Raw genomic sequence first — 13,110 nt, forward strand, 5'->3', positions numbered from 1 at the left:
TCCAAACAAAGAGAAAACACTTTCTCAGCCATGTGGGATAAACATGGACTCCTATGTAGGGGAAGAAAGAGTGAATCTCAAAGTGCAAAAGAAAGGATTAGGAATAAGATATTCTTTTGTGGGGGGGCGGTTCAAGATAAAGGAAGCCTTCACAAATCTTCACTAAATTCTAAGTATAAAGAGCATCTTTACACAAACTAGGGAAGAAAAAACACCCTGTCTCTGAATTCTCAAGGTACCTTATCTATACCTTTCACAATACAACATATAAATTCACAAGTGCCTTAAATATTTGTAGCGTATTTTTCCCTGCTAGAGTAGGAATGCCTTCCAAGTACCTTTTCTCTTGAACTTTAACCTCCATTGTACATAGTAGGTTTTCAAATGTGATGAATAAGAAATTATTGTATAGGAACATAACCATTTTTAAACAAATAACATGAATTGCTCATCACCCCGCTTTCCCTCTGACTTTTTAACTACCTCAAATAAATGATACTATATTGCTACTTACTGTTGTATCTGATAATGCCATTCCAGAAAAAGAAATGCTTGGGTCAAACCGGCTGGCTTTGAAGAGACCAGTGAAGTCTGTGTCACTGCTTCCATAGCTCGGCAAGTTCGATTTAAGAACACTTTCAGTATGATTAGACGTATCACCGTTGGTCTTCAGTGTTGAAAATTCAGAAAATTTAGTTTCTGGCATGGGAAGGTTGCTTCTCAGATCCAGATCCTTTTTGGTTTCCTCTTTTTGCAGGCACTTTTCCATGGGGCTCAGACTTTTCAATCCTGAATGAGACGTATCTGACGAGTTGAAATTGAAGACCTTTAAGTTACTGGCTGGCAGACTTGGTTGGTCTTTCTCTGAACCACAGGGTGGGGCACTCTCAGCCACCGGCTGCAACACGGAAGGTCGAGAAAGAGAACTGCTGTGAGCGGTACCGAAAGATGTGGTCATGGTATTGACTGATGTTACAGAGGGAGAAAAGATTTTGTCTTGTGGTAGAGAAGATAACAAACTTGAGAAAAGTGCACTTTTTTCTAGCCTCGATCTCTTGACTCCACCATTTGGGACATCCTTGTTCTCTTTGTCATGGACTTCTGGAGCTGCCGGGGGCTCGTCTTTCCCATTAGTGTGAGTCTGCAAGGACTTGAAGAGGACACTCTGTTCAGTGGATGAACGTTTGGGCCTCAGTTTGGATTTGGTGTCAAGATTCTGCATCAAATGTAAAGCTGGTGACATCTCCAGCTGACCTTCCTTTTTCTTCCCCAGACCAAAGGTAAACACGTTGGGATCAAACACCTTTTCTAAATTGTCCTCGTGAATAGGTGGCATGGCAAAGTGAGGGGCAGGGGAATTTGGCAGCCTGGGCTTCTTTTTCTTCTGGGGTACACACACGGTGCTGTCCATCTTTTTTATAATCTCAGTGAATTTTTCCATGTCAGAAGAAGAATCGAATACACTATCATCACTACCAGCAGAGATGTTCAAAAGACTGGCAGGACTGCCTTGGCCATTCACAACACTCTGACTGGGCCTTTGAGGGGTTTCTAAATGACTTCTGTTGTCTGAGAAGTTGGTGGCGGTGGATTCAGCCTTCAGGGGTTTTCCGTCGTCCTCACTTTGAGCCTGGACAGGCAGAGCTGCTTCTGATTCGGGCGGCATGACTTGTGCGCCAGATTTTACTACGTGTTCCTCTTTGCAGTGAATGTGTTTGGGTGATGTGCCCTTATTGCCCTGTACTTCCTCTTTCTGGGGAGCACCACTTGCAACGGAAACCACTTGGAGTTCATTATTGTGACAGCTTGGCAACTGTGCTTCTCTAACTTCAGAGCTATCTGTGATGACCCGGGAGCAGACCCCCTCTGTGCTCTCCACGGGGAGCATGAAGGACCTGACCTGGACCAGGATCTTGGATGGACACTCATCTCCCACAGCTTCCGGGCTGTGCTCTGGGGACAAAGGAGGACTTGTATCCCCTCCCCCTCCCCCTGCAAGTTTGGAGGGGGGCATTGTCTCATTATTCTGATGAGACACAGGCAGAGCACATCCATTATGGCTTTCTGACACTCTGAGATCAGTGCACGGAGAACTGCTTACAGGAGCTTGAGCACATGTGTCTTTGGTATCATCTGCAGGAATGGGGGCAGCCAGCGACAGAGGAGGCCCATTAGATGACTCAGCTGGGGGCTGTGAGTCAGAAAATCCAGGCTGTGGCTTTGGTATGGCTGTTGGAGGTGGATCTTTGGTATCAAGAATGGCGGGGGTGTCTTCTGCCATATTAGTCATATTTTCAAGTTCAAGTCTTTTGCTGTTAGCAGCCTTGGAGTCATTCTCTCCTAAGAGCTCGTGGTCCTTAACGGGAATCAGAGCAGCAACCACTGGTTCAGAAGGGCAGCCAGCATCTGTTTGCACATCTACTTTATCACCTTGGGGAAGCTGAGAAACAGGAGTCTCCTCTTCAGGAAGCGTCACTTTGGCTTCTGCAGATGCTGGCTTCCCCGGCACACCGTTCTGGTGACTACTTGGTATCACCTTCTTTTCAGGCTGCTCCATTTCCTTGGCTTTTTTGGCTAAATTCAGCTTTGCCCTCTCGACAAACGTTTTATTAGAGGCAGGAATGTTCTTCAAACCTCGAATGTCAGTGTGTCTCGGGCTGCTGTTTGCCCGCTTGTTTTCAAATAAGGAGATTTTGGTGGCAGTGTTTCCTTTGTGAACCGGCTGGCTAAATGGATTATGCTCATTTCCCAGGCTGTCAAGATTCTTAGGGTTTTTAAGATTTAGTTCCACGTGTTTGGGCCTGGCAGGGCTGCAAGAATAAAACAGTATCAAGATAAATTTATTGACCTAGGTTTTAAAGCGAACACAGCAATTTACTACAAAACTGAAAAGCCAACATCTTTCTGATAGGTAACATTTTTTATGAAATAAGTTTTAAACCACCCTATATATACTGTCAATTATCTTTAATGGATGTTTCGCTTTCTTATGAGGGATGAGAAAAATATACAGCTAAAAAACTCTAGAGGTGAGAGGTTAACAACTTTATCATAAGTACAGTGCTTGGCACTAGAGTTGGCCCAAAGAACATTAGAACAAATTTGAATACTTCATGCACTCCCATACTTTAAATATGTAAATGATTTTCCCCAGAACCAACTGTACTACTTATCATAACTTTTTAATTTACATTATCTCAAAGAGCTGGATTATAAAAAATACTTATTATTTACCTCTTTGAACAGTTTATTCCCTTCCTCCTTCCTCCATAAAATTTTTCTGATTACATAAAGTGTGTTCACTATAGACCATTTGGAAAATATAAAGACAAAAAATCACCCATAATCCTAACCACTCAAACAATATCCCTGTCAGCATTCTAGTACACTTCCTGTCTTTTTTGTATGCATAGGGAAATATTTTCAAAAAAATGAGATTAGTCTGTTCATAGAGTTTGGCACCTCACCTTGAATTTAACATTTTTCAAGTTACTAAAAATTTATTTGAAAAGTCTTTATAATGTTTGCACATAAAAGTCCAGCATATAGATGTACCATAATTTACTTCTAATTACTCAGTTGTTGGTTCTGCCACGATTTGTTCTCCTCTCTTTCTCACATTTCTTGGGTATAATTGTGTTGTGCAGCGCTAAGTCGCTTCAGTCATGTCTGACACTTTGTGACCTCTTGGACCATGGCCCACTAAGCTCCTCTGTCCACGGGATTCTCCAGGCAAGAATACTGGAGTGGGTCTTCCCGACCCAGGGATCAACCCACGTCCCTTACATCTCCTGCATTGGCAGGTGGGTTCTTATCACTAGTACCACCTGGGAAGCCCATGAAATTAAATGTCTTTGACTGTATACAGTTTTCTTTCTGAGGAAAAAAAATGTGCTCTGGCTCTTATGCTAATTATCTGGGTGAACTTGGTCAAGTTACTTTAGCTCTCTGGACTCTACCTTCTCTATCTATAAAAACAAACAAACGAAACACTAGATAGTTTAGAACAGAGTTGGTTCACACACACACACACACACACACACACACACGTTATGGTTGAAGACATCCTTGTAGTTCTCTTCAAGGGCTGCAGCTGGGGACAGTAGAGACTGGGGGATGGAACTGCTGGCCAGCAATCCTCCTTTCAACTAGAATCACTCCGACTTATCTATTACATGTTACTTTTATATAAGCTTTCCAAGAAGAACAGGCTCCAATACTAAAAACAAAAAAAGTCTAAATCATTGGTCTAGTGGTTTATAAAAGGTAAGAGATAACAGCCACTAACATTCACTAATGGCCAAGCACTTTCTATAGCCTGCCTCATGTGCAGTTTTACACATTCTCTCTTAAGATGAGGAAATTGAGGTCTAGAAAAGGTAAGTAATTTGCCCGAAGTCACACGGCTATTAAGTGACAGAAGGTAGGTGTTCTTGTTTCAGATATCATGTTCCTAACAACTCTTCTATCCTGTTTTCCCAGGAAAACAGTAACCTCAGTAACCTCCTCTGGTTCTCTCCAGTTTTATGAGCCAAGGAGCCAACAAATTATCATGAAATCTATAAGACAGCCATACTTTAGAGGCCATCTTGATAAAGAGAACACAAAGAGAAGTATGAAGATCTCACACTGTCTCCTGCGTGGACTCACTGGCCTTCAAGAAGGTTGGCCCTGATGAGCCTTTTGAAGGAGCAGGCAGGGTGACTTTGAAGACACCTTATCCTTCCAGATAAAATGAGAAGACTGAGAAGACTCGAGAAGTCCTTCCTAAATACAGCATTTAGAATTAGATTTTCTTTTTTAATTTTTTAATTAAATACTAAATTTGCTATATTCTCATGAATTTCTCCCAGGCATTGCTTTTTCCAGTATCTCCTTGAGATATCTAGGGTCCCCCATGGTGGACCCATATCTGAAATTTAAAAGCAAAATTAACTTATAAGCACTTTCTTCAAGATTAAATTTTAAAACCAGTGAGATGAGTATAAGTAAGAGAACTTATAAATGCTATCAGTTAATAAGGGATGTTCACATATCAGGGAACGTACATTTTAAAAATTCTCACTGATGGAGAAGGAAAGGGCAACCCACTCCAGTGTTCTTGCCTGGAGAATCCCAGGGATGGGGGAGCCTGGTGGGCTGCCGTCTATGGGGTCGCACAGAGTCGGACACGACTGAAGTGACTTAGCAGCAACAGAATAAGGCAAGCAATTAGGAGTAGAAGAAAGGAGAAAGGACTACTGAGTTGCATAAACTCACTGAAAATCTTTTTTATATTTTCTGGTTTTGTATATCTCATTTTCCAAGTCCACAACTTTCTACATTTGTCTAATTTGCTTTTTTTTTTTCAGTAAGTGTAAGAAACCAGTATTCTCAGGTTAAGATTTACTTTGAAAAGTAAACATTAACAAGACTAGTCAGTTCATAATCCTAGTTCAGATGTATTTATTTTTTGTCCATAGAACTTAGAATAAGATCCTGGAAACCTAGACATATAGTGCTAGAACAGATCCTTTTCATAATCCTTTATAATTTTTTTCCTGACCAACATGTAGCAAAATTATATACTTCTAGTAACTGAACTGCAATTTTTTTTTACAAAACCATTCAGTATTCCACATAAAATCATTTAGAAATGGTAGTTCTACAGTGACCTTCTTATAATACTATATTGTGCAGGAATGAGGCATTTTCCCATTTGCAACAACATGAATGGACCTAGAGACTGTCATACTGAGTGAAGAAGTCAGACAGAAGGATAAATATATAGTATCACTTATATGTGGAATCTAAAATAATGGCACAGATGAACTTATTTACAAAACAGAAATAGAGCCACAGATGTAGAAAACAAACCGATATTTACCAAAGGGGAAGTGCAGAAGGGATAAATTTGGAGTCTGGAATTGACATATATGCACTACTATATATAAAACAGATACTGTATAGTACAGTACGATGTAATGACCTACATGGGAAAAAGATCTTAAAAGGAGTGGATATATATGTAACTGGTTCACTTTGCTGTACATCTGAAACACAATTTTGTAAATCAACTATACTCCAATAAAAATATATTTTAAAGAAAAAAATAAAAAAATAAAAATTCTCACTGATCAGCTCAAGGAACTTAGTCAAACATCAAAGCAGACCTTATGATGTAAATGGAAAACACTCTAGGTTAGCCAATAAGCTACATTAAGGACAGGACACACATACCTGAGCATTAAAGATTTACATGAAGATCAAAATATATTTTACAACCAAACTTTCTGTGCTATTAACTTCTGCTACCGAGAGTCACTACAATTAACCTGGTTCAAACTGATTAAAAGGAAGGCTCTTATAATTCATGTTGTAATGCCTTCATTAAGACGTGAGAAGGGAAAATACCCTGAAGTCTAAGAACCTGTGGCTAAAATATGAAAAGAAAAGTCTCCTTATTCTAAACATACCATTTTAAGAATCTCAACATTCAATACTTGGTAGAGAACGGAAAACATAATTTCTCTAAAAGCATCAAGAAACATGCTTCTTCATAGTGGTTATTTTTCACGAAATATAAAATAGTTTTAACTCTAAAATTTCAGATTCAAGTTGCTTTTATAAATAATCTGAGTAACACTTCTACTTGAAATACAATCAGAGGAAAAACTAAAGGATCTAAAAAAAATCCATCAGTGAAATGGAAATGGGTCAAAGGACTAGAAAGAATGATTAAGTCTCCATTCCAATAGGTGGCCAGTTCACCAAGTGCAAGGCCATGCAGAAAACAGAATTAAACTGAGCCTCTGGGAAAGGAAAATTTTAGGTAGAAAATAATTATTCCTTAGAAAAGGCCATTTGGTTTAGTTCTATTACAGCAAACAGCACATGAAAAAGACTTTGTTTGTTTACCCTATCCCTTAACAGTGTAACATTTCTGGTTTTTCCACTGGTGTATTCTGATTGGAAGACAAGGAGCGTCCTTAATCAGTACACAACAACCTGTCTCTAAGGCTCACACTTAGGAGGGCTGAACGTTCGGTCACACTGGCCTTCTACAAATAATGGGCATCATTCACTCAGGTGATTTCTCCAAGGCTGCTCTTACAGAATAAATTGCTGACTCTATCAAAGTTCTCCAGGTTGGCAGCTGGGTGAGGTAGCTCAAGTTATTCATTAAGCAGGTTTTCCTCCTGAGTGTTTACCAAGCAGACCTCCTACTCTTAAGCTTACTTATCCAAGAATTCAAACAGAACGAATCTGTTCAGTTTATGAATCATAATGTTGGCAAAGTCTCAGCTTTCTTTAAAAAATGTGTGAATATAGGAAAACACCTTGAGCAGTTTAGATAGTCATTTTCACGTTTGCTGACTGAGAGACAGGGGCGAGTTGGTAGGTAAAGGGGGAGAGTCTTGAGTTTTATAGGGTGCCCTCCCTGTCCTGTCTGCCTATACAGACTTCATTCACCATCAAGGCACAATCCCATTTCCTCAAAAAAAAAAAAAAAAAAAAAATCAACAGTGATTTCCTCCTCCTTTCCACACCCTCAGCCTCAGGGATGATAATAGTCATGTGGCAGTTTAATCAGATTATCACCTCATATAGTTATTTGATTTGTCGGCATCTTGGGTGCCAGACTGTGCCATAAACTGTTCAAAGGCAATATATACTGAATCACAGTTGTGGCTTTCCCCGCGTAGTTCCCAGCACACTACCATGCACAGAAGGTACTCAATAAATATTTGAAAAATCAATAAACTTAACAGCACAGTGGTCACAGTCAGTTGTTGAACTTGATCCTTCTAATGTGTCCTTTCATTTGTCAAACAGCCTCCCAGTAAAAAACACTGATCTTTCTTCATTTCAATAACAGAAAAATATTTTTCCATCTGGGAGCAAAAATATCACCAAACTTCCTAACATCATAAAGGGGAAGAAACAATCAAGATACTCGTATTAGAGATTTTTGTTTTTAAAGCTTTAGGCCAATAATGCACTAAGTTCCATAAAAGGTTCTATGAATTCTTGTAAACTCACACATGTCAAAGCTATTGGGTATATTGTACACGCTAGAGTTTGCTCCCTGTTTTCAAATTCACTGCATTTGCGTTTTAAGAATGTTCCACCTAGGAATGCTGGTGTTTATTTTGAATAAAGAATAGAATGAGCTCCAATCAAGCCACATGCTCATCTATTAGTTATGTAAATACTGAACTTACTTTTACATTCATTGAACTTAAAAGCCTTCTATTAATAGGACTTATTAATAACAACAGACTAGGGTCTGGAATGGGTCATCTTAAACCTTAATTGTGTTAACTAGTCCTTCACCATCTCCATTTCACCACCCAGGAGAAAATTCAATGCACAGACAGTTCTTCCACGAGCAAAGACTCTGAGCCCCTCAAGAGCCGCTGGGCTGGCCCAACCCAACTCTTAAGCTTACTTATCCAAGAATTCAAATAGAATGAATCTGTTCAGTTTATGAATGATAATGTTGCAAGTAGCCCCCCCCCCCCCCCCCCCCAGTTACTTACAGGGTCACTTTCGTGGTCACCGTCGACCTGCCCACACCGAAGTGGTTCCTGGGCTTCAAGCCTTCGGAGGTGTCAGAACCTCCAGCCGATCTGCCCAAGTCTCTGCTTCGGCCTCCCTCTCCCCGGCCGTCCAAGAGGTGGGGGAGCGGCCCCCTCTTGTGCTCGGGCTTGATCTCAGGCAGTAGCGAGCTGCTCTTAACTGTGAGCTCGCGGGGGATGATCCGGGCCGCCTCCTCCCCGCTTTCCTTGGCGGCCGGGTTGGGGCCGGGGTCTGGCGCCCTCTTGAGAGGGGAGTCCTTGGCCGGAGCCCGCGGGCCGCCGGCGGGCGAGGTGGGCACGGCCTCGGGGACGCGGCTTCGGCCCCTCCGCTTGGTGGGGGACGAGGCGGGCGGCGGCTGTTTGCTCCGCTCCGGCTCCCCTCGGAGCTGCCCTTTGGGGCTGGGGCTGGGCTTGGACTCGAGGCCGGCAACGGAGGCAACGCCCCCATCGGGGGCCGCCTGCGGAGGAGATTTCACTTTCTTTTCCGCACAGCCATTCTCAGCGGCCGCGTCTGGCGCCACCTCGTCCTCGAACACCGTATCGTCCCGGGGCGCGCAGTCGGGCAGAGGCGGGTCAGCGCCGGGGGAGTCGGTGGATCTCTGCGACCGCCTCCTTCTCCCAGACCTGCGGCCACTCGACCTCTTTTCCATGTCGTCGCAATCGCCGCAGTCTCCCGCCCCGGGGCTGATCACGACCGGCTCGTCCACCTGTGCCACCTCGGTCTTACTCAAGTAGATGTCCAGAGTCAGCACTTTAGCCGGGTGGGCGCGCTGGCGGGGCCGGCAGTCTTGCCCCGGGGGCTCGGCTTTGACTGGTGCTGAGCCCGCCCGGTTCTCCGCACCCTCAGCGGGCGGGTCGCCGGGCGGAGCCGATGAGTGCTCCGGGGCTTGGCTCGGCGCGCCTTGGGGTTCCGGAGAGCCTCCGTGGGCACACACGCCAGGGTTCCCGTCGGCGGGATGCTCCCCGGCGGGCGAGTCCGGCACGCCCCTCGATCCCTGGGTGGGTTCCTGCTCGCCGCCAGCTCCGGCCGAAGCGTCCTCCCCGGGACTGTGGATGAGCGCCTCTGCGTTCTCCCGCCTGGAGGAGTTCTCTAATGAGGAACGCAGCTGCTTGGCAGTGGCGGTGGCATCTGGGAAGGTCTCTCCCTCTGCCTCCAGAGGTTCTAATTGGGGTGAATCACTTTCACTGCCTTGGGGCACAGCCGCCGCTGCAGGGCTGCCGCCGCCAGGTGACCGCTTGGCGTCCGGGGGGGCCGCCTGCACGCAGCCCTCGGGGTGTTCACCCTCCGGCTCCTGGCGCTTCTCCTGCGGCGAGCCCTCCTCGCAAGCGTCTGTCGGCCTTGGTGGGCCGCCCAGAGGTTGACTCTTCTCTGTCTCTCTTTCCGGGAGTCTGGAAGAGGTTACTTCTTTGGGAGAGCCTGGTTTGGTATTTGAGCTGGTGGGACTCTCTAACCCATTTCTGCTGTTCCTTCTCCTTCCGGCCGTGAACAGAGTGCCAAGTTTTCCCAAAACTGGTTTCCTTTTGTTCTCTTCAGGTGGTTGTGCTCTGGACTGAAAAATAAAGGGATGGTAGAGACAGATGTGAGAATCCTGGTTTTCCATTTAGTATTAATAGTAAGTACATTATGGAACTACAAGCCAAAATTATAATAGGCTAGGGTTTCTAATTGAAAGTGAGAGTTGTATTTTGGCATTCATTCCAACAAAATAATTTTTTTTCACTTTTTGAATTTTTCTCAAACACTGTTTATGCTCGGCGCTACCGAAGAGGAACATTTCCTTTATCTATAGAAAGAAAATCATGAGAGAAAATTTGGAACGTCCAAATAATCACCCATGCAAAATACATAACTCCCAGTTCTTTCTCTATTTCGCTTTATACCTGTTAGTCTCTCAGTTGTGTCCGACTCTTTGTGATCCCTTGCACTGTAGCCCGCCAGGCTCCTCTGTCCATGGGATTCTCCAGGCAAGAATACTGGAGTGGGTTGCCATTCCCTTCTCCAGGGGTTCCTGGGTGTCAATATGGGGACAGGTGCTGGAGGAAGGGCAAAGGTGCAGGATGACCGCTTTGGGTCACGGAGGACAGAAGAGCGCGGGACTGTCCCACGCCGACCTCGGCCAGGGATCGGTCCCTCAGCAACCCAATGGGCTCGGGGTCCGACCTATCCATGGGAAGGGCATCACCGCCCCTCCAGCCCCGGCCACCAGCGACAGCCGCCCTGTGCCCGTAAAGGGGAAAACCCGTTCCTATTCCATGGCCTGGGGCAAAACGGCCGGCACCTGGCACTGGCGCGGGAAGCCAGGAGCGCGCTCAGAACAAATCAATAAAAGCAAGTCTGCCAATGGGCGCCCGGCGCGCCCAGAGCTGCTAGCTGAGGGGCGGGGCGGGCAGGAAGAAGAGGCGGACCGCCTGCGGGACCGAGGGAGGGAGCTCAAGCGGGAACCCACCCTGGCTCCCAGCGGAGGGAAGTCTATTCCTGGTGACAAGCCCATTGAAACCCAACCCCACACACGTCTGGCTACAATAGATTTAATATTAAGATTACCTCTTCCACCTGAAACCCAGGAGCTAGCTTGAGCCCCACCTTTTCTGAAAGGTGAACACGCAGGGCAGTTTTTACAATACTGACTGTTTACAAAAGAGGTTCCTGAATCACTCTCTAAAGCTTGCTCCATTTCATTTGAAGTATATGCAGCCAGTGGACTTTGGAGATGGTGGTGAACAGGAAAGACTAAGATAAAGCATGGAATTAACAGGGTCCACAGGCACTTACTGAGACAGCCCTGTTACCATCTGCTGTGCTGTGCTTAGTCATTCATTCGTGTCTGACTCTCTGCGACCCCATGGACTGTAGCCCGCCAGGCTCCTCGATCCATGGAATTCTCCAGGCAAGAATACTGGAGTGGGTTGCCATTCCCTTCTCCAGGGGATCTTCCCGACCCAGGGATCAAACCCGGGTCTCCTGCATTGCAGACAGATTCTTTACTGAGACGCCAGGGAAGCCCCCTGTTACTGTAACATCATATAATTCTGTAACAGCAATGTGAGGTGCTTGTTACCCTACAGCCGAAAGGAGGAAAGGTCCGAGCTGAGAGACTTCAGGTATGTTACGTGTAGGGGCAATATCAGGATTCAAGCCCAGGTCCTCATCTTCCAACCCCAGCTAGAGGACATGATGGTGCAATAGGCACCCCTGAGCCAGAGTTAGCCCAGGGGAGTAGATTGCAGACCACACTTTCCCAGAATTGGCTCATGAGGAAGTGCTTCTGAATCAGATTTACTGACAAACCCCAGAGGTGATTCTTCAGGCTGGAGAAGCACCTGGTGGGAACTTTGGAACTAAACAGCTGCAATGTGAGAAGATGGACAGTGGCATGTTGTGGCCACAGAGAGATTTTGTGATTGAGTTGATATGCTTTTAAAATCTAACCAAATTGATTAATAATTCAATTATTCAGTGGTTATATAAACAACATAGGAAGAATTCACAGTGTAATTTAAGGAAAAAAAGAACATTAAAATATTTGTTTCTTAAGGAATATGTTTGGACTCTTTTACTATGTGTCAAAGGTATTACATGATTTTTAAACATAATAAATCCTTCCTTATGTGCTAGACTTGCTAAGTGATTTATATAGATTCTTCTCAGAGATAGTCCTTAAGAAAGGTAGCGTTTTTATGCTCATTTGCCAAGGTTTCTTATCCCTGCTAAGGTCCCACAGTCAGTAGTCTTTTTAACTCTGTAAATGGAGCTCTTTGTCTCTGGTGCCTGGACAGGCCTTTAAACATATCCTATGGACTTCCCTGATAGCTCAGGTGGTAAAGAATCCACCCACAATACAGGAGACCCCAGTTCAATTCCTGGGTCAGGAAGATCCACTGGAGAAGGGATAGGCTACCCACCCCAGTATTCTGGCCTGGAGAATTCCATGTTCTGTATAGAACATGGGGTCGCAAAGAGTCGGACACAACTGAGCGACTTTCACTTTTCATGGACTTCCCTGGTGGCTCACAGTAAAGAATCCATCTGCAATGCAGGAGACCTGGGTTCGATCCCTGGGTTGGGAAGATCCCTTGGAGGAGGGCGTGGCAACCCACTCTAGTATTCTTGCCTGGAGAATCCTCATGGACAGAGGAGGGCTACTGGTGGGCTACAGTCCATGGGGTCGAAAAGAGTCGGACACGACTGAGCAACTAAAACACAGCACAAAGAGGTAGCCAGGAAGAGGTTTGAGTCTCACTGGCTTAATTCTAGCCCAGGTCCAAAGAAAACTAGCGTACAAATTATTCTGTCCTGCCAATGATGTTGCAATCAATCCATTTTTCCCATACAGTTGAAAGGTGTCTGATCAGCAGTCTTCTCTGTTCAGTACATTTTTTTTTTTTTTTTCATTTTTGGCTATAGCTGCTTTTTACAAAATCAATTGTTCTTTGTAACTTGGTCTCATCAACTACTCGACTCCTCCTTCCCCCAGAGGAGCAGCCAGTTTGTCAACTGTCAAGCTGCTCTGTTTATTGAACGTACTTGAATTCTAAACTTTTGACATGA

The 13,110-nt window shown here is 44.8% G+C and overlaps 1 protein-coding gene across 2 annotated transcripts in view; it reads right to left on the reverse strand.

The window, feature by feature from the left end:
- Positions 1-13,110, reverse strand: part of CRYBG1 (crystallin beta-gamma domain containing 1) — a 224,494-nt gene that overhangs the window by 44,627 nt on the left and 166,757 nt on the right. For both annotated transcript variants that reach the window (XM_043889786.1, XM_043889787.1), the window contains 2 exons: positions 8,523-10,111; positions 515-2,810 (listed from right to left, as the gene is read on the reverse strand). In XM_043889786.1, the coding sequence (XP_043745721.1) occupies positions 515-2,810; positions 8,523-10,111 (3,885 nt within the window). The remainder of the gene's footprint in view (positions 1-514; positions 2,811-8,522; positions 10,112-13,110) is intronic.

This window comes from Cervus elaphus, chromosome 28, assembly GCF_910594005.1.
Source record: "Cervus elaphus chromosome 28, mCerEla1.1, whole genome shotgun sequence".
Lineage (NCBI taxonomy): Eukaryota > Metazoa > Chordata > Mammalia > Artiodactyla > Cervidae > Cervus > Cervus elaphus.